Genomic DNA, 20,943 nt, shown 5'->3' on the forward strand with positions numbered 1-20,943 from the left:
CAAGGCTGAAAACTTATATGGAAAGAATAAGAACACAAAATCAGGCAAACTCAAGAGTAAAGATAATGAGGATAAAGTCAAGGGCATTGGTAGAGGGACAGATGAGTCTTGTAGCAAAGCTGCATTAGCTTCCTCCTGTGTAACAGAAGCAAGAGAAGAAAGGACAGAAGATATGTTGAAGCTTGATGACAAGACATTAAAATATGAAGAAAGGGGAAGACAAATATCCTCACAATTTATGTCTGTACCTGCTGAGAAATGAGAGTAGGAGATGGTATTGTAAACTTGAAGAGATAAGAAAAAATAGTGACTGTCTTTGGAGAGTATGACATTTTATTAGGGGAGAATAAAAAAAAAATTACCATGCAGTAGTGAGGGCCCAGTTGAGGCTCAATAATATGAATTTATAGGGCACCAAGCTGAAGTGATTTTGTGCCAACATCCAACAATATTCAACAACATAGGGATAGGACAAAGGAGGCGGGGAATGGAATAGGCTGCAACTGGAATTAAAGATCAGAAGGGTATGTGGCAAAATGTGAACTGTGCTGGGACAAAGAATATAAGTATCTAATCCCTAACTGTTTAACTTGTCAAAATTGTAAATGAAAGAATACTAGGACAGGTATGATGACAAGGAGAACTGGGAAGTTACTACACAGATAAGGAATATATATATTTAAGAGGACTGAGAGAGAGAAAGAATAACAAAGGACAGAAGGTTATGACTGTTATTATTTTTCATTTTACAGATAAGAAAACTGAGGCAGGAATCAAAGAACAATAGTATTGCAAGTAAAAACAAATTATTCCTTTTAGTAACCATATTCTTCATATTAAGTTACACAGATGTCCCATCAATGAATAAACAATATACTCAACAACTGCATGAATTCAAATTTATGACAAAAGAGTGGTGTCTGTCATACCTAATTCAGTGCTGCTATGAAAAACAAATTGAAACACTTCAAAAAAATGGGGGGTAGAGGAGGTGTTAGGTGTGAGGAAGTCCTTGTGAGGAAACTCTTCCAGTTCTATAGGCAGCTAATACTGTAATTTATAGTCTAAGAGAGTTGTCTGGAATACTGAGGTCAGTAACTTAATTGTTCATTGTTAAACAGCCACTTATGGTACAGAGGCAAGACTAAAAGATCCTCAAAGTCACCTAATCCACCTCCCCCACCTTTCATTTTACAGATGGGGAAACTAAGACCCATAAATATTAAATGGCTTGCCCTGGCCACACAGCTATTAAGCAGCAGAGCTGGAATTTACACCTGGCTCCTCTGACTCTCTCCACTCTACTAAAATGTTCCTAACTACAAGACCAGTCCTCTCTCCATTACCCATGCTGCCTCACAATATTCAAATACAAGCTATTTTTTCAAGTATATATTTGTTTGTTTCTTTTAAAGATGCTCATAGTAGTTAATTTATACTTTAATATATTTAACATGTATTGGTCAACCTGCCATTGCGGGGAGAGAATGGGGGGAATGAGGGGATTTTGTTTTTGTTATAAAAAAAAAAAGGTTTGGCAATTGTCAATGTTGCAAAATTACCCATGCATATAACTTGTAAAGAAAAAAGCTATAAAAATAAAAAAATAAAGATGCTCATAGACTAGAATCTAGATATTAATATTTAATCAATGTATATCAGGATCTCAAAGGATATTCTTCCATCATCACTGTCACAGCACAAGGAAACAATTTTTCTCAAATTATCCTAAAATTAGAATCTGAAATTGGAATATCAACAAAGTTGTACAGATAAAGGTAGAATACATCAAGCAGATTTTTCATCTCTTACCACTGTACTTAGAGGCTCCAAAGATAGCTTTTAAAACTCCCAATCATATCTTCTTTTTCCAAAATAAAGGAGTTTCTAATGAACATAGAATATGCCATTCATTCCACTACTTCTATAAAAAAAATTTGCCATATTTGAAACAGGTACAGAAGTTTAAACAAGATTTCTTCTGGGATATCAGCCAACAGTGTGACTACGTGCACCAAAAACTGTAACTGAAACAATATATTCCTAAAATTCCTAATAGACTAAGTCCCTAACTAACGGGAAGTACAATCAAAAGGGAAGGAGAAATCCTGAAATTTAAGCTGTAAAATAACAGGCATGTTGAATGAAAGTGAGTATATTTTCTGATATTCTGCAGAGTAAAAGATATTAGTCAAAACATGATTACTTTGGACGTAAAAAGGGAGAAAAAAAACTCTAGTGAAGGCATTCAACTGTACAGCAAGCTGTTTCCAGGATCATCTTTTCACAGTGTAAGTTGGGGGAACTGTTTGTGACAGACCAAAAAGCTTGGCCTGGGGTAAGCTCATTGGTGCATTGAAGCCATAACTTTCTCATGCTAACAGTCAGAGAGACCCTACTAAAGATAAGCCACTAATTTCTTACAATCACCCTGAGCTTTCATTTTGATTATTTTTCAATGAATCACTTTTAAAAGAAACTTTCCTCTACAGTAAACGTGGCAAAATCTGTCAACCTGTATAGAAAAGGCTTTTCCCCAAAGATGAACAATACCGTAAATATTCAGTCAACAAAACAATCCACTTGAACAAAAAAGTTTCCAACAAATTTTTGGAAGAGGGGGGTGAAGGGAAGACGAGGAGGGTGGTGTTGGGTGTGTTTTTAGAAGGCATTTCTGGACAATGCCTTTTTAAAAATTAGCACAAATTAAAATTTGAGGTCCTTGTTAAGCCTATAAAATATTATGTAGAAGTTGATGTCATTCCTAATTGCAATGCATGAGTTTGGGATTGCCTCTTCTCTCTCTCTCTCTCCCCCCCTCCCTCCCTTCAATGGCACTGAAAGTGTTAAAAAAAACAATAAAAGAACAAGTGAGTGTAGTGGGTAGGATTTACTGGCATTTACTTTTAATCTATGGTCCTTTACTCTGTAGCTTATCAGCCCTGTGTCAGTCCTTTTTCCTTCTTTATATTTCATGAGGAGCCCCCCATGCTGCTACTGAGAGACAGAGCCCAAGTGTCTGTAAGCTTTTTGTCAGGTAAAAAGAGAAGAAAAAGGAGAGGAACAAGAGGAAAAGCAAAGCTAAGAGGCATCTATTAGATGTCACTAGGCTTTTGTATTCATGTCAATGATTCAGGATTAGAGTATTTGAAATAATCTTATTGAGAGGAATCAAAAGCCCCACAGAGTGAGAGCCTGCTCTGTAGCATATGGCAGGGCAGTGGCCAATATCTTATTAAAGATGTGTTAGCTAACACTATTACTTTTATATTCTATTACAAAACTAGTATGACTCAAACAGTTAGCTACATGGTATAGTTATATCTCTGGGCTTGATATGTCAGAAAAAGCTGTGTGATTTGCCAGCGTGTTTAGTTAGATCATTTTAAATGGACTTTGGGGTCCTGATTCTTTTCACTTTTGTTGTTGTTTTTCCCTTTTCTGGAGCTAGAATCAAAAGCTTCATTTTCCAAAAGAAAAAAGTCCTAAAACACCCAAAAGATTATTTTCATAAGAAAGTAACTTTTCCCCTCAAGAAGTAGTTTAATTCAGTTTTTTTTTGTTTGACTTTATAACTGACAGAAGAAAACACAGCATTTTGGAATATGTGCATGTATATATGCCTTCTCCAACCCCATTAACCTCTTTCCCCACCCACCCACCCCACAAAATTCAAATATCTTTAGCTTCACATTTTAGCTGGTTTAGCACAATTAAAATTCTATTACAATAGATACTGTAACTCTAAAACCTTTATTTGCTTCTGGACAAAGGCTTGTAACTGGAGAAATAGTTTGTTCAAGAGATTTATCTTCATCTGCCTGCACCTTTTGAGGCACCAAGCAACCAGAGACAAAACTGTACTGTTCACCATATTTCACTGACTGCAACTGGAGCATTTAGGTCACTTTTATATTGTCCAGTTTAGTATATGGTTACATAGACTGTAACATGGGAAGAAAAAAAATTGCATGTGACCCATTTCATATCAATATGAATTTTTAAAAGCATTGAATTTATTTTTTCTATGACACTTCAAAAGGGATTTTTAAACTATTTGTTCCCATTTTATTGGATCTCATTTAAGAAGTTTTGTAAGCTTAGATGCATGGGGGTGATGGTAGGTTAGAAAGATTTGGAGATGTGGTTCTAGGAATTTTGTTTTCTCATTTTAGGTAACTTCCTTTAGAAAAAGCAAACATTTTTGATGCAGTAATATATTCTGATCACAAACTGACTGCACAAAGTTGCTAATATGACACACAGGAGACTTTGTACTAACTTTCTGTACTTTTCCAGAACTGTTACAAGAGAAAAGTGATGAGGGGGTTAGAAAATGAAAACTCACAGCGAGATCTGAACTGCTACATCACATATACACAAGTGCTATTTCTCTGAAGCTGAGTTAAATACATTTCTTGGAAGTTGTTACCAATAATTCCTTTACAGGAAAACCACTGTTATTCATTATGGAGTGTCCACATTAGTATTATGCCATGTCAAAGTACTTTGCATTATGATATAATGTCAGCATATTTGAAATACATTTAATGTATCTTAGTTGTAGATTGGGGAATAGCTGCTAGGGCAAAGAAAATTCAGACTTATTTGCTTATTGAATTAATATTCTCACAGTCATTGAGCACCAATATACATGGCTTTTTCATTCTCAAAATAAAATATTTGATGGATTCTAATATTTGATGGATTTTAAAAGAATAGATTTTCACATAAATCCCATCACTAATGATCATGTAAAAATTCCCGCTGAGAAAGCAAATATTTAAAGGTAAAAAAGTTACTAAACAGCAATGAATTCATGTTCAGTAGCAGTGGTTCAGACAAGACCTTTATCTTTTGAAAAATGAAAATATCTCAAAATAACAAAGAGAACACCAATTATCTAGGTTTTGGTACCTTTGTAAATAATAATTCACCTTTGCACACTTGCATGGAGCACTAAAGGTTAGGAAATCATTTAATATAAATGGTTTATTAGTGCTTTGGGAAATTTTAATCAGAGATATCTTTACAGTCTTAGTTATCCTGTTTCTGACACCTACATATTTCCATTATAAATGATACCCAAGTCAAGTAAGTTTCATAATTCACCCTAAATTAGAAGTAGACCCCCAAAATAAAATTTTAGATAAAAGATAATGAAAGCCACAGAAAAGGAAAGAAATTTATTATTTGGTGAAAGTAGTACTGATTTTCATGTTGTTTGAGAAAATTTATCTTAAAGGAAACAGAAAATTAATGGATCAACTGAATCTTGGATTTTACCTATGATTATAGGTGAAAAAAAATTAGCCAATATCACCAATATCACACCCATTTGTGTTAAAAGGGTCCCAGATGCCTTCACAGACTTGGAAAAATTTATTCCTTTTTACAGTGAAACCATATCCAAAGCCTAATGCTTTCCATATTCTTTCCACTTCTCATTACATGCATAAGAATATATTCCACTAAAAAAATACCACTTCATGTGGAGAAAAATCTGCCTATAGTAACGTACCATTGCTCTCTTCTGAGGATTCCTAACAGTTTTTAACATAAAAGTTCCTACAACATTCAGAAGTGCAGACTATATAAATCTAGTCACTAATTAATTTTGTAAATCTAGTTTCAACTTTGTTTTCTTCCTTTTCAATGAAGTAGAATGAGATAACTTTAATTTTGAAATAATCAAGCCAAATGATTTTTTCAATGTTTTCTTAATTGATCATATCTAACAATTGTTGCATAATCTACCAATCTACCAACTAATCAACATGTAAATGAAATTGAGATGAATTTGGATAATATTTGAGAATCCCAACAAGAAGTTTATGAAATCCTTGACACCTAGAAAGCCAAAATTGAGAAGAAAAAATGATTTAATTGAAATGTTAAGACAAGGATTCCATATAATAATGTTTGTTCTTAAGATGACAAAAATTGTGTGGGTCATTATAGGTCAAGTGATAGTTAAAGCTATATGGTAAGGCTCTATGAGTGCCAAAAGCAATCTATATAGGAAATGTTTTTTAAAAGTGAGAAAGACACAAATAGGAAGAAATCATCATGTTCAATATAAATGAATTACAAGAAGCAAATCAAAAATCTTTATGGATATATAAGCTAACATTTCCATATACACATAACACATATACACACATACACACATACCAAACAAAAATTATGAGGAATCCAAAATACGCAAGAAATTCCTTTTTTATTCAGCTATATTGTACTTGAATAGGATAGAGAAAGAATTCACATGAGAAGAAGTTGCATGAGGGAAAATTCTGTGATTTACCAAATCTATATATTCTTTAAAAGAATATCATTCTTATTTGGTAACAACCAAACTTTGATATTACATAGATCTGAAGAAATAAATTAATCTCAATCTTTACTCATTTGGCAGAGTATATTATCTATTATTGGATCCCAAATTGAAAGAAAATAGAAAATTTCTATCCTCCTGATTTATTGGAATCTTATGCTTATCTGACCTGAAATTTGAGTTGTTTACATGCAAGGGATTTTATACTATATTTCAGAGAACTAAATGTACTTACAAAATTCATCTAAAACACTATTAGATTAGTATATGCTGAATTAGTTCTAGAAAAGTAAGGTTTATTTTTTTAAATGCAAATAGGGATTGATTTAGAAATCAACTAACCACATATTTAATAATGATTAATATGCTTATTTATAATGTTTTTTAAATTCTCATATAACAAGAAATGGAAGTTTCCTTCATAGATTTAGAAAAATTATAAAACTGGGCTCCTATTTCATTCTACCCTATGTGACTTTTGTCATTATCATCTTTTCTGATTCTTACAAAGCAAACCTAATTAAGAACCTCTCTCATTAGTCTTCCAGAAAAATTAGCACAGCTTATGCTAATTACTCCTGCAAAATTTAATAAACTCGTTGAAATGGGAATAGTCTAATGAGGTTTTATTTATTGAACTAAGATAACTCTAAGGAAAAAGGTTAGGACACAAGGATATTCAATGTGGTAATAAAACTACAATTTATTCAATTTCTGTACAAGAATTTTATTGCAAACCTTTTACATTCAAATACCAGTTACTGTGTGAATATTAAATCAATCTTGAACTTAATTTAATAACAAGAAGTATATTTTTTAAAAATTTAACAATAATTACCATGCAACCAATCATTTCAACTGTAATGGTGTCATTAGCTCCTGGTCATCAACTGTTCAGACTAACACATTTAACCACAGCCAGGCCTAACCAACTTCCAAAATCTGAATATTTAGAAACATCTATAATAATTACTATCTACAGGGAACGCAAAACAAATTCCTATAATGGTATAAAAATTATTAAGGTCTCTTTTTCTCACTGTGCTGGGGTTCAATCATAGTAAAGTATGAGAGCCCATTGCCTAGTTCAGATCTTGAAAGCAGTCAATGTTATTTTAAAAATTCCACTCATTTTGATAAGATACATCTAGCTCCTTGCTTTCCCCAAATTATTAGCAACAAATACTAGAATTAAGTTTGAAATCACAAAATACCTTATTATGCTCCATAGAATAATTTTGTCTGGCCATAAGACTACCTATCTTATAAATAGTTTTTCTGAATAACCCCCGCTTAAAGTCTTTCAAGTGATAAAAATATTAATGTCCTTCCAAAATCTGAAGGGCAAGAAAAGTTGATTAGAAATCATTGGTGCCCAACTGGGGACTGTGTATGAAAACTATGTTAAATCTCAACACAACAATTGATCACAGTCCCAATTCCATAATTGCACATTGTTGTATGTCTTGTAGAAACAGTTACTATTGCTGATGCATGCAGGCCTTGTGGCCTATTTTACACAATATGCTGGGATTCGCATCCATAAATCTGAAAGCAGATCAAACTCTAAGCACGTAACACAGATATTATGCAATCCGTAATATGGAATCAAATTGGAAACTATGAAATTCAAACACGGTTGCCATCATATTTTTCCTTCACAGCAATTTTATGGAATTGAAAAATCTTTTCTATTTAGCCCTTCCTTGTATAAGTTCTTTGTTGCTGTTATTCTCTTCTCTTCTTGTTAAAAAATGGAAGTTTCACATGTCAGCATAGACAGGACGAGGGCTTTTTAAAGCTCTGGCAGTCCAAAGGACAAATAAATTCTGAAAACTCATATGCAAATAAAAATAGCTAAATGGGGTTTTGCATATCAATTGGCATCGTAGCTTAAAAAGATGGTTCACATGCACAAGTGATAACAGCAGGCAAATAAACATATGTTAGGACTTGTGCAGATATTCTAGTACTTCAGCTGTTTTAAAAAGCCCTCCTTTTAAGAGAGACACTGCCTACACATGATTTCCTACTTTCCAAACCAAAAAGAAAAAAAATGAAAAGGATAAATGTCATGAGTAATATTACTAAAGCCACCAACAGTATAAAGTGCATACTTATTTTGCCTAAATTGTTTGAACTACCCCAGCCAAGAAAAGGTTTTAAGTACCCTACTGGGACAGATGCAAAGCGGCAACAATAGAAGCCGTACTAATGCAATCCAGGTAACACAATCCTGTTTCAAAAACACAGGCTGGGCTAATTATGGCACTGCTGAGTCAAGTTTCTTATGCCATTGCAACCCACAGGAACAGGTCAAAATCAAATGTTATTCAAACCACAGTCATATCAACCTTCTATATCAGAGTCACAATTTAAAACCGAATGAAGAACTTAAAAGCTTAACCCATTCACAAGCAAAAAAAAAAAAAAAAGTTTCATTGCGGGTGGTGAGGTAAGGTTTATTTTATCATCTAAACTGAACTGTATGCATAACAGAATGTTTGAGATTTCCAGTCTTTGCCTAATATGTGAATTCATGCTTTGATTAGAATTATTCTTTTTACATAAAAAATGTTGTTTTAAAAAAGACTAACATAATGTTTACATTGATTACCAAAGCGCCAACTGAGTAAGCTGAACTGCCTATACAATAGATATGCGTGTGTGTGTGTGTGTATTATAATCTTTGCCTAACTCAAATATTTATATATTTTTGCAGAAAAAGTGTGGTACATATCTACATGTAAACAGACACGGCCTTTTAATTCTCCATGTCATGTGGTCAGGTTAGTCAGCATATGCATGTAACTTTTATTCCATCTTACAGAGAATGAAAATACATTTTAGAGGTCTGAATATTAAATTATTTCATAGGCTAGAAATCTCTCTTTAATAATTCTCTTTTTGTTGCCACCTGAAAGCATATATTTGGCAATAAACATTTGCTTTGGCTTTTAGCCCTAGTAAGGGAAGAGATGAACTATTGAACACACAAGTTACATGTTAATGAAGGCTGGATGTATAGAATATATCTTCTTTGCTTTATTGCTCACCAGAGATGGACAATCCAGCAAAGGAGATTTGATCCATATAAAATTGATGCATCACCTTTTTTTTAAAAAAAAATTGCCAAAACCCTGAAAAGATTTTTTGATTAGCCTTTGTGCTTCCTTATGAGAGGGAGAGTCACTCTCTTACAAGGTTCTTTTTGTGGGTTGGTGGAAAACGTTCCTCTTCCTAGCTGACAACTGACAGAATCCATAAACCTTCCAGACCATTTAACTCTCAAAGATTAATGCTACATAACAAATGGTTGATCATATATGTTTCCATACAATGAATTTCAATAATTACAATGTAAAATGAATATTTGGGATGCAACTTTGCATAATGTGTAAGCACAGTGACTTGAAATGGCAATATACAACTAAAACAGATTTATTGTTCTACCATGATTTACTTGGTCATGTCAGATTAGTAATATGGATCTGTTTAAAAACACAATAATTAAGACAAGCAGTATGAATTAATCAACTCACAATACAGTAAAAGTAGCAATCAAACCAGGAAAATAATAGTAGAAAATCTTAGTTCACAGATCTCTTTTAACTGCTTTTATGCATAAATAAAAACCTTAAAATGTAGATGGATTGCATCCAACAGAACTACTGTAGCTAAAAGTGATAATGATTCAAACATTTTTCAAATAAAAGTTAAATATTTATAAGTACCCAACCACATTTCATAAATCACAAACTATTATTATTTTATTTCTGAAGCTTCCTGGCACAGCATGAGGATTGAACCACAGAAAGTCAGGGGAAAAAAAATATCCCTTTCAGAGTATGAATCAGACACAAAACCAAAGCCCTCCATGGAACAGGTCTCCCTCCAAATAACATTCCATATGGCCTTCATGGGAACTGCAGTCACAGCTCGGCTTAATTCACTATCAACAACCAAATTTCATCCATATACATCCATAACCCTTGCCCGTTAGTGACACAGGGCAGGTGTTTCATTATAATGAGGAATAAGGATTCAAGGAAAGAATAGTGGCCCCTACCTGTCAATTATCACTGGATCTGAGGGAGTCTCATTTCGGTTGCCACAGCTTTTCTTGTCACAACAGCGGCTATAGAGCAAAAGTGAAAGGATTTAGTACAACCATTACATTGTAAAATTATCATTAGGCAGACAGAAGGCTTAAATTGCTGGGTTACATATGGTAGAATTACCATGAAGCCATACCTGGAACTCAACTGATCTTTGTGACAGAAAATTCTATTTGGGTCACCTTTGGGTTAATGATTATGTTTAACTTCTCCAGGCACAGCTGGATAGGAACCATGAGGTGGGGGGTGAGGGGTAAGGGGTATGGATCCTCCCCCTGACATGAATTACAGACCTAATAACTGTTATCCCATTCACCAGCCTACTTAGGAGCATATCATGGAATGTTAGAACTAGAAGAGAACTGAGAAATCATGAAGGCAATCCTTAAAGTTTTACAAGTCAAGAAACTGAGATCCTGAGTGAGGTTACATGGGGCCTAAGTGGCAGTTCCAGAATTATAAGCTAGAGGTTCTGATTCCAATTTTTTATGCCCCCTGTCAACTTTCACAGGTTATATAAAATGTGTATAATTGCCATTTGGACTCAATGTAAAAAAGGTTCAGGGTTATAGGAAGAGTGACTATTTTTCATTTTGTAGAAGTAGAAATAATAACAGAGGTTCATTTTTTTCCTCTCCCATGATCATGGGACAATAGGAGTTGGAGCTAAAAACATCATTGTCATCATTTAAACAAATCCCCTCATTTTACAGATGAGGAAACTGAGGTCCAATATGACGATAATGATAGTACTCTAAGCTTTCTGAAGCACTTTATCTCATTAATCTTCAAAACAACCCTGGAAAATAGGTGCTATTATTATACCCATTTTAGAAATGAGGAAACTGAAGAAGAGAGAAGTTAAATGATGTATCCAGGGTCACATAATAGCTGGATTTAAACTCAAGTCTTCCTGACTCTAGGTCCAGTACTCAAGCTCATAGCTCAAGGTCACACAGCAGTAAGCAGTAAAACTGAGATTTGCATTCAGGTCTTGTTACCCCAGACAAGATGATAAGGTACTGGGCTGGGAATCAGGAAAACTGATTTGCCTCAGTTCCTTCTGATATCTACCAAGAAAACTCTAAATAGGATCAGAAAGAGTCAGATGCAACTGAATAACAACAAACATGTAATTTCAAATCTAGCAGTCTCTCTATTCTCTTTGTGGGGAGTGTCCTTCAAATAAAATGACTCCAAAATCATAAAATAATGGTTTCCTTAGAGGCTACCTTCATTACACTCAGAATTTCTAAAAGTGAAAGGAGGACAGCAAAGAAAGGCCACAAACTTTATGTGCCAGCTGCTTTTTGTGTTCAAGTTTGGATACCATTTAAAATTTTCTGAGAATATAAACAGCCATTCATATTATGGTAAGATTTACCCTGGAAACTGATGCCCTCTATCAGGTTATATATAAAACAAGTATGTGAAATGTAAGCTCCCCCTACCCAGATTCCACTTGAACTTCGACTTTGAGGTTTGCATTCTTTATAACCAATATTTTATCTTATTCCAAAGGATTTCAAAACATTATTTGTGAGGAATGCTCTTTGTTTGGAGAATGGGCCTGAATCACATTTATAAGTTAAATTTACCATGATGCTCAATTCATACAGACTGATATAAACCAATAACAATTGATGTTTATATCATGTTTTAAGGTTTATACAGCTCTTTTTTTTTCTTTTTTTTTATTTTTATTTAATAGCCTTTTATTTACAGGATATATACATGGGTAACTTTACAGCATTAACAATTGCCAAACCTCTTGTTCCAATTTTTCACTTCTTACCCCCCCACCCCCTCCCCTAGATGGCAGGATGACCAGTAGATGTTAAATATATTAAAATATAACTTAGATACACAATAAGTATACATGACCAAAACATTATTTTGCTGTACAAAAAGAATCAGGCTCTGAATTATTGGGTTTATACAGCTCTTTACTTGATCTCAGTTAATCCTCAAAATAACCCTTTGTTCCAGGAATCATTATTATTCCCATAAAGATTACTAAGACATTGTCCCTACCTTCAAGGAGATTACAGCAGAGCATATTATAGACTGTAAAATTTCTACTTTGTATTGAGTTCTACACGACCTGCATGAAATGGAGTTTAAATATCTTAAAAAGAGGGATAGGGGAAACCTAAGGATATATAAACCAAAAACCTCTATAACAAACTTGATCTGTGATTTTCCCACTATAAAGAGAAGCAATGCTTAACTGTGTCCTACCTACACTTATCAATTCAAGAGCATAGTGATAGAATCTGGCATCCACTCATCCATTAGAAATATTTTGTGATTTCCATTTATGCAAAGAATGCTGTATTAAGAACTTTATCCATTCCATAGAATGGTAGTTCATTCCCTTCAAATCTAATTAAATTGGGTAAGATCTCAATGAAATGAGAAATGGTACTTTTGTTTGCTATATGAAGAAGAGCATAAGAAATGTGCTGAAATATCTTGATGCAAAATGAAAAGTATAAAAAGACTGAAGAGAGGAGAGGAAAGGAATAATTGATATCATAGAAAGTAATAGAGAATGAAAGAAAACAACGGGAAAAATAGCAAAGAATGATAGAAGAGTAGAGAGACTAGGAAAAAGAACCATGATAAAGGAAATAAAACAGATTGGGAGAGGCTAAGGAGAAAGAAGGAAAGAAGAAAAACCAAACCAGTTAGCAGTCATGATTTATTAAAAAAAAAAAAAAAAGACATCATGAATGAATGATTGAAGAATATTTTTTAGAGTCCCTGGGTCTTTTGCCACATCCTATCTCAAAATGGTTGGAGTAAAATCCTTTTAAACACTAACATTTGATAGTGAATATAGGAGTATTTTGCTGTTTACCTTAATCTCAGGGTATCACTAGATTTTCTTCCCCAAGCCCAGAATCTACTTAATGTGCCATTCTGTACATTTGTTTATCATTTAGAGAATATACTCAAAATATTAAGAGACCTTTTCCTAGGATCTCACTATGGCCACAAAGTCCAAAGAGATAAAATGCCAAATAGTAAATCACAGTGAAAGTCCACTGAGAAATAGCAACTATGATATAGGGGGAAAAGTTAAAAAAAAAAAACAACTTGCATTTAAATCCCAGCTCTGTGGCTTCCTAAGCCACACGAAAATGGACAAATCACTTAACTTCCTTGAACTTCAGTATTCTCACATGTAAAGTTGTGATCACCCTAAGACAACAGAGAAATATAGTGGATTTGAACAGTCTACAGCATGCTATCAAAGAAGACTCTATGGTCATAAAAGATATTAAAAGAGATGTCCAGCTTGAAAAGGAGTGTTTTCCTCCTGTCAATTCTCATATATTGACAAGGCAGGTCAATCATATCATAAGAACTGGATAATGGAAGAACACCTTATGTGCTCCTTTGACATCCATGTAGTATGAATAAATCTAAAAGAAGGCACTCTTGTACATCAAGTGGACCTGAAGTGAAGGATTTATGGATGATGGACAAGATGAAAAGGTGTAAATGGGTAGTGAGCTGTTTTGTTGGAGGGACAGTCTACAAAATGAGATCATAGATCCATCAATATGACAAAAATAGATATTTTAAAAAATAACTTACTCCATAGGGTTGTTGCACTAATCAAATAATATATGTAAAATTATGTCCAGGAATAGGGATGGGACTTGAATGCAGGTCTTCCTGACTAAAGCCAATTCTCTATCCATTATATCACACTGTCTCTTGTTAATCCTCATACATGACAATAAGCTTTCTCCTAGAAAATTCTTTATCCAAGTTTTCAGAATGTTCTCCCTGTTGTTTTCACATGGTATTGAAGCAACACCCCAGTATTTGATGCTTCCTACTCCATAACCACACCTAAGGGCTTCCAAATAATAAGAAAAAAGAAATCAACTCCAACAATCCCAGCTGTTGGAGCCTGATTCCCAGCAAAGGCATCGCTGACCAAGCCCTGTGTCTGCCAAGGGATCCTGCACACAGAAGGAATAAAAAAAAGTGAGTTTCTACCTTGTAGCCTTGCCCAAGAGGCTCATCTCTAATGAGCTGATAAGGATATCCTTAAATGAGGCAAAAAAATTTAATATTTCCCCATCATGGGATCTGTATTTATTTCAGAAGCCTGAAACTTTACTACCAGTCATTTGCTCAAGTAGGATATAATTCTACATGGTTTCACAGAAGAAATACTTAGTTTCCAATCTCTTAATTTCTAAAAATCACAGATTTAATTCTCATGAATAACAACCCTTGTTCTTTCTTGGAAACTGAGAAACACTGTCACCTATGTAATAGCTATTTTTTTTTTCCAGAATCTTCAGACTCTTTCCTTCTTTCCATGTATTCAAATGTTAGCCATCCCATCATACCCAATTCAAACCTTTTCCTTTTGTAAAACCTTCACTGATAACTCATCCCACATTAATTTCTACCAACTTTGAACCAACTGTGTTGCACCTCATATCTTGTGCTATATAATGGGGTGCTTTATAATCTTGTTCCCAGAGTTTCATCAGGAGAGGTCACCTGATCTCCTTAAAAAGAATGTAAGTTCCTTGTGAGCAGAGGCCACCTTTTATACTTCAGTCTAAGGGGAAAAATACCATAGTGAGAAATAAGAGACCTAACTTCTAGTTCTGGTTCCCTCACTAACTTGCTGTTCCTCCTCTGGTAAAACATTTCAATTGTTTAGGACTCAATCTTCTCATCTGTAAAATACAAGGGTTGTACTAGCCAGCCTCGAAGGCCCCTTTCAGCTCTGATATTTTGTTCCTTTGAATCCCTCAAAGCACCTTACACAGTACAATGCACACAGCAGGGATCTAACAAATACCTGTTGGTTCACTGAGTCCTTAGGTTAGACTATGCATTTATTCTTTGCCAAACTCAGAGAATAAAGGTATAAGATGAGACATAGTAAACTCTTCTTTCTCCAGAATCTTTAGACAATCTAATGTTCTAATTTGGTAAATATTCTAATTAGAAGATTATCACCATTTCTCAATTTTATACATGGATTTATTAGTTTTCAATTCAAATAAATCATTCAAAAATGTTCCCAAAATTTCCTCCAACTTTATTCAATTTAAAGAATAAGACTAAACCCATAATATTAAAACTGAACTGAGCACAATCAAAAATTCTGTTTGATATTTGAAAGCTATTCCAGGTCATCATTACATATATCAATTCCATTTGTTCTGCAACTCTCCATTACTCTTATTGTGAAATATGCATATTATATTTATTGGTCTTTAAGGCAAAGAAGTGATATAAAGAGCACATGTAGCAAGAAAACACAAGCTAGTACAATAAGGATAACATGGAGAGTCTGATGTTACAATACAATATTAAAATACCTCCAATGCATTGGGTAGATTTTCTTTATTCTAGTGAGAATTACACAAACAAGAAGGTTTGGGTAAGTTGCAATCTTTACTGATAAAGGAGATACTTATATTAAAGAGAGACCAGATCTCTCCCACTACCAAAGTAAATTATCTGAATTTGTGACTTAATTACCTCCTAGGATATAAACCCTATAAAGACAGGGACCATAATTTATTTAAACATTCAAGCTCACCTCGCATCTAATATAGTGCTTTCTATCTGATAGATGTTTAGTAAATATTTGTTGAATATATTAGGACAAAGTAATTTTAGAGCTGTAAGGGATTTTTTGTTATGCTTGTTGTTCAGTCATAAATGATCTCTGAGCCACGGCATGCCCATACTGCCCATGAAATATTCTTGGCAAAGATACTGGAGTGATTGGCAATTTTCTTTTCCAATGGATTAAGGCAAACCGAGATGACTTGTCCAAGTTCACATGACTAGTAAATGTCTGAAGCCGTATTTGAACTCAGGTTTTCCTGTCTTAGGGAGTGGGGAGGGGAAAAGATTGGTTATCTTAGCTTCTTAATTGTTTTAATTTCAGATAAATACAAATTTTATATAAATAATAATTCAATTTTTAATTTTTATTCTTCAATTTATAATGCTTATCATGTCATCCTGACCAAGTCACTTAAATTTTTTGGGCCTCAGTTTCCTCATGCTGTTTCTACAGCACCAGAAGGTTTAAAAAGTACTTCTCCAAACAACCTGTGAGGTTGCCAATATCATCATCTCTGTTTTACAAAGAAATTGCAGCAGCCAGAGAGAGTCAATAACTTGCTGGAATTGATCTATTAAATAAGTGGAGGAGTCAAGATTTGAACCCTCATCTGATATACCTCAATTGGAAGACTCCCAGTAGGTTCTCTAATTTAGATTCTTAGTTCGAATTATATGACACATTTTTATGCATCCAACCTTTGGTTTAAGAAAACTCTTAATAGGCCATAGTCATTTCAACTTTTACTGTGAATTATTAATAAAACCCAATGTCTATTCAAAAATATACAAACTTCCCTATTAAAGCAGAGAAAGATTCCTGTACCATAGAGGCAAAAGGATTATTTTTCTAAGGATGATAATAATTATAATCTAAAGATGTTAAGTTCTACAACCAGCCAGCAAAATGGCTTTTTTCCTTCCCATAAGCAGAGCACAATGGATTCCTTAAACTTAAACAGTCACCTGAGATCCAACTCGCTGTCTTGTCTGCAACAAAGCAAAATCATTCAGGGTCCCTCCTCGTAAATTGGAATTCTCTATGTTCCCTATGCCATGGCTTCAATGTACTATAAATATACTGCTTTTGTGCCATAAATGCAAAGTTTTATTGTGCAGTTAGCCTTGATAGAAAGCACTGCAGAAAGTTGTTTAGAAATTAAATATCTAAAACAAGCTATTTTGAAATCCAGAGCCCTCACTATTTCATGTCTGAAATGAAGAAATTTCATCTTAGGGAGAGCAAGCTGTCTTTCACACCATATGGCTAATGGTAGTGCATAGCAATTAGCTGGGCTGATTAATGGTGAACAGACTCTAATTTTATGCTTATAATTGAGCCTGCATTTGCACCCCTGGTGCAAATTCAGCACATCCCAACTTCCACTTACAACAGGCAAGAAATCAAGAGAAATAGAATGGTGTGGAGAGTGAGAATTTTTTTTTCCTTGAGCCCCCTAAAGAGCATCAGATTTGCAATTTAAAAGAGTGTTAGCAACACAATAGATGACAGATTTGTATAATAGGGTCATGGCGGCCTGGTAAACAAACAGCACCCCTTACAAATCTATAGGCAGCTAGGAAAACTGTAATCTGTAACATTAGCAATATGACATTTTGAATATGGTTTTTCTCTATCAGCCTTGCAGCAAACATCATAATTTGCCTTCAGTGAGTTGAGATTTTTATTTTTGCTATTTTATGTTTTTGAAAAATAGAAAGAGCACCAGTAGTAAAGCAAGAGAGCCAGCATAATAAAGTACTTTGGACCAATGAATTTTAAAAACAAGAAAAATATATAAATAGAGGGTAGGCCTACATATGAAAGGCCTAATACATCTTTTAAGTATTTCAAGAATGAAATTATTCTATCTAGGTCCAAATGCATGCAGATAGAAGATGCAAATCTGTGAAATACAGATATTAGCTTATCTAGTTAAGATCCATTCTGCTGTCTATTACCTGCTTGGCTGGAATCACAGGCAAAGGAACATAGAAACTCCATATTAATGACATGCTAATTGAGGGTAGCTTGGATTTTTTCAACATAATAAATGACCTAAAAAGTATGAAGGGTTTAATATTTTTTAATGTTTTACATCACAAAATGCATTTAGCTGGTTTAATTCTGAAATATGCAATTCAATTTCCTTTTCGAAATATATGTTTATAAAGTAAATCTCTAATCTTTTCCAAATAGGATATTAGAAAAAAGAAATAGTTATTTAGGACCACATTTTAGTTCCTTCATAAGCTGTTGCTTGAGAGTTTAAAAAAAAACCCAACCTATTTTTGTATTAATTAACAGATTCACAAGGCAAGGAGGTGAGAACCTGCTAGATGCCTATGTATTAAAAATAATAATAATAGGCTGATATGTTAAAAGTTTGTTGTTGTAGACTGTGGGATAGAGGGAAAGGTGTTGCTGGTGGGGAGAAAAGGGAAAGACTGGTAAGAGTAGGAAAATGTTGAGTAAATATTTGTGATTTCCCTGGCCATGGGAGAAAACAAAGCTATTTTCATTTTAAATGCAGGAAAACAAAATAAAGAATCTTAAAAAATAAAAAAGCAAAAACCTAGCTTACTCTGAGTTTGAAAACGAGTTTTTCTACCAGTCCAAGAATAGTGGACACTATCCATCAGAATTATGGCAGACTTCTAGAAGCACTGGATTGATTGGTCAGAATTTGTGATGGGACCAGTTAATATGGGATACATATAAAAGGTTGTATTGTTGACAGGGTAATCAATCACTTATCTTTCACAGACACATTCAGGCATCTTTGTACTGTATCCAATTATTTAAAATGTGTTGTAAATAATATGCCTTTGGTGTTACTTTTATAAAAATAAAAAGTCAAAGACAGGGAATAAATGGCTGTTCCCCAGGTTTTTCTGTAGAAACCCATGAATGAATGTGCCATTCACACTTGTTTTCAAAATATACCTTCAGTCTTGTTATAAGCAAAATTAAAAATTCTGGTTGGGAGGTAACATGGATTTTTATATATTTCTGAGGCTAATCCTTCCCATCCCTCCAAAAGCTTATTGCTTCAAAGAATTACTATCTACATTATCATGATTATATACTGTATAGCTAAGATTTGCAGTCCTGATGCAAGAAAAATCAACACTCTGTTCAGGGGGAAATTATGTCTATGCAAGGAGTGGTCATAATTTTAAGTGGAAGAATTAAAAAGGGGAACTATAATTTTCAAGTCTAACCAAAATGAAAGTGACTGCTGACATCAATAGAATCCTTACTTATTTTACTAGAAATGTTGTTGAGTGCATATATTAACACTAAAAGGATTATATTGTATTTTATTCAATTGGAAGAAAGGAAGGGAGGAGGCTGTTCTGTGCCCATTAATACTGTGATATCAAAATGGAAATGTATGTTTTTCAAGATGAAATCTAATAAATAATTGAAAACGCCTGTGATGCCTGATACTTTACTCCTAAGTGTTCATATCTAACTGTTCCTTTTAGGTTGTCTTATGGAAGAAAGATAAATGAATGCCCTAAAACAGACCTCTGTTGAACCCAGATTTGAGATGCAAATTCATCTTTTCTTTGCTAATTAAAAGAAAACAAGATAATCCTTACCTGCACATGATTTCATGTGTGAGTAATACTCTGCACATTTCTGGGTTCTTGTCTTGCCCTTCATATACTATGGCCTGTAAACATAAGCATAGTTTTAGTTAAAAAGAAATCCAATTGGCAAAAAAGAAACACAAATTATCACAATAAATACTTGAATGGTTTACTATTGTTGTCAGCCAAGAAGCTTTACTCAGCAGGATGTTGTACTTTACCAATTGCTTCATGATATATTGTTGAAGATCAACCAATTTCAATCTACTGAATATCTTTACAATGGTGAGTAGAACGCACCTCAGACACACATTGGTTACATGACATTGGACCTTGGTCAGGTCACTTAAGCTCTCAGTATTACAGGTAAACTCTCAGAGATTATAAATTGCAGAGAAAACGCTGACCTGCTTTAGCAGAGGGAATTCCTCAATTGGGATTTCCCTATACCAATGAAATCACAAGCTCAATCTCTATCCCTGGCCCTACAAAATAAAAATAAACCAATGATGGGGGAGGGGAGAGGAATTAGGGTATAAATAGATGAGAATCAGAATGTCTGACAACTTTTTGATTATAGTCACTGAAAAAAAAAATTAAACCAGCTGGTATACTTGTAAGTTGGTTTTTTTTTTAATGCATTTATGAGATAGCCTCACAACTTTGCCACTCTCAGTCCTGAAATTAAATGTTCTAGGGAAGTGAACTAGAAAGAAAAAAAAAGAAGGGGGGGGTGATACAAATTAGTCCATTTAGCTACTCTGTCATCATCAATGTGAATCATTGTTTGGGGGAAATCCTTCTTCACTCTAACAAGCCTGAGAACCTGCTTCATTTCTTAGACTCTCACCCACCCAAACAGAAATATGCACTGACATATGTTGGAAATGGGGGAGAGCCATCAGACTGCCCACATTCAACTAAAAATTCTTCTCATCTGAATCTCAGAACCAAAAATCCTAAACCACACTCTAAGCCAGAGTGTTTTCCTTATATAAAAGCACTTGGGGCTTGGATGTTTTGCTTAAGTTCACAAGGAATGTTATCTTGTGACTTTAGCCTACTATTAGCCTCTATACAACATTTGCCCTCTTTTAACCTCTATACAACATTTTCTCACCACATACTAATATCTGTGCCAAAAAAAAAAAAAGTATAGCTATTGCTATTCGTGATATTTTGTATTAGGACACATTTTAGCCAAACAAACTGTGTATCACTGTATAATTCAAATGTAATACAACTTCAAATTGTTAATAATATTACACT

General features: G+C 34.0%; 1 protein-coding gene across 2 annotated transcripts in view; it reads right to left on the reverse strand.

Annotated features, from left to right (window-relative positions):
- The window catches only part of EBF1 (EBF transcription factor 1), a 447,106-nt gene that overhangs the window by 412,940 nt on the left and 13,223 nt on the right, over nucleotides 1-20,943 (reverse strand). For both annotated transcript variants that reach the window (XM_031953604.1, XM_031953605.1), the window contains exons 5-6: nucleotides 19,684-19,757; nucleotides 10,404-10,472 (exon numbers count right to left, since the gene is read on the reverse strand). In XM_031953604.1, coding sequence (XP_031809464.1) covers nucleotides 10,404-10,472; nucleotides 19,684-19,757 — 143 coding nt within the window. The remainder of the gene's footprint in view (nucleotides 1-10,403; nucleotides 10,473-19,683; nucleotides 19,758-20,943) is intronic.

This window comes from Sarcophilus harrisii, chromosome 2 (genome assembly GCF_902635505.1).
Source record: "Sarcophilus harrisii chromosome 2, mSarHar1.11, whole genome shotgun sequence".
NCBI lineage: Eukaryota > Metazoa > Chordata > Mammalia > Dasyuromorphia > Dasyuridae > Sarcophilus > Sarcophilus harrisii.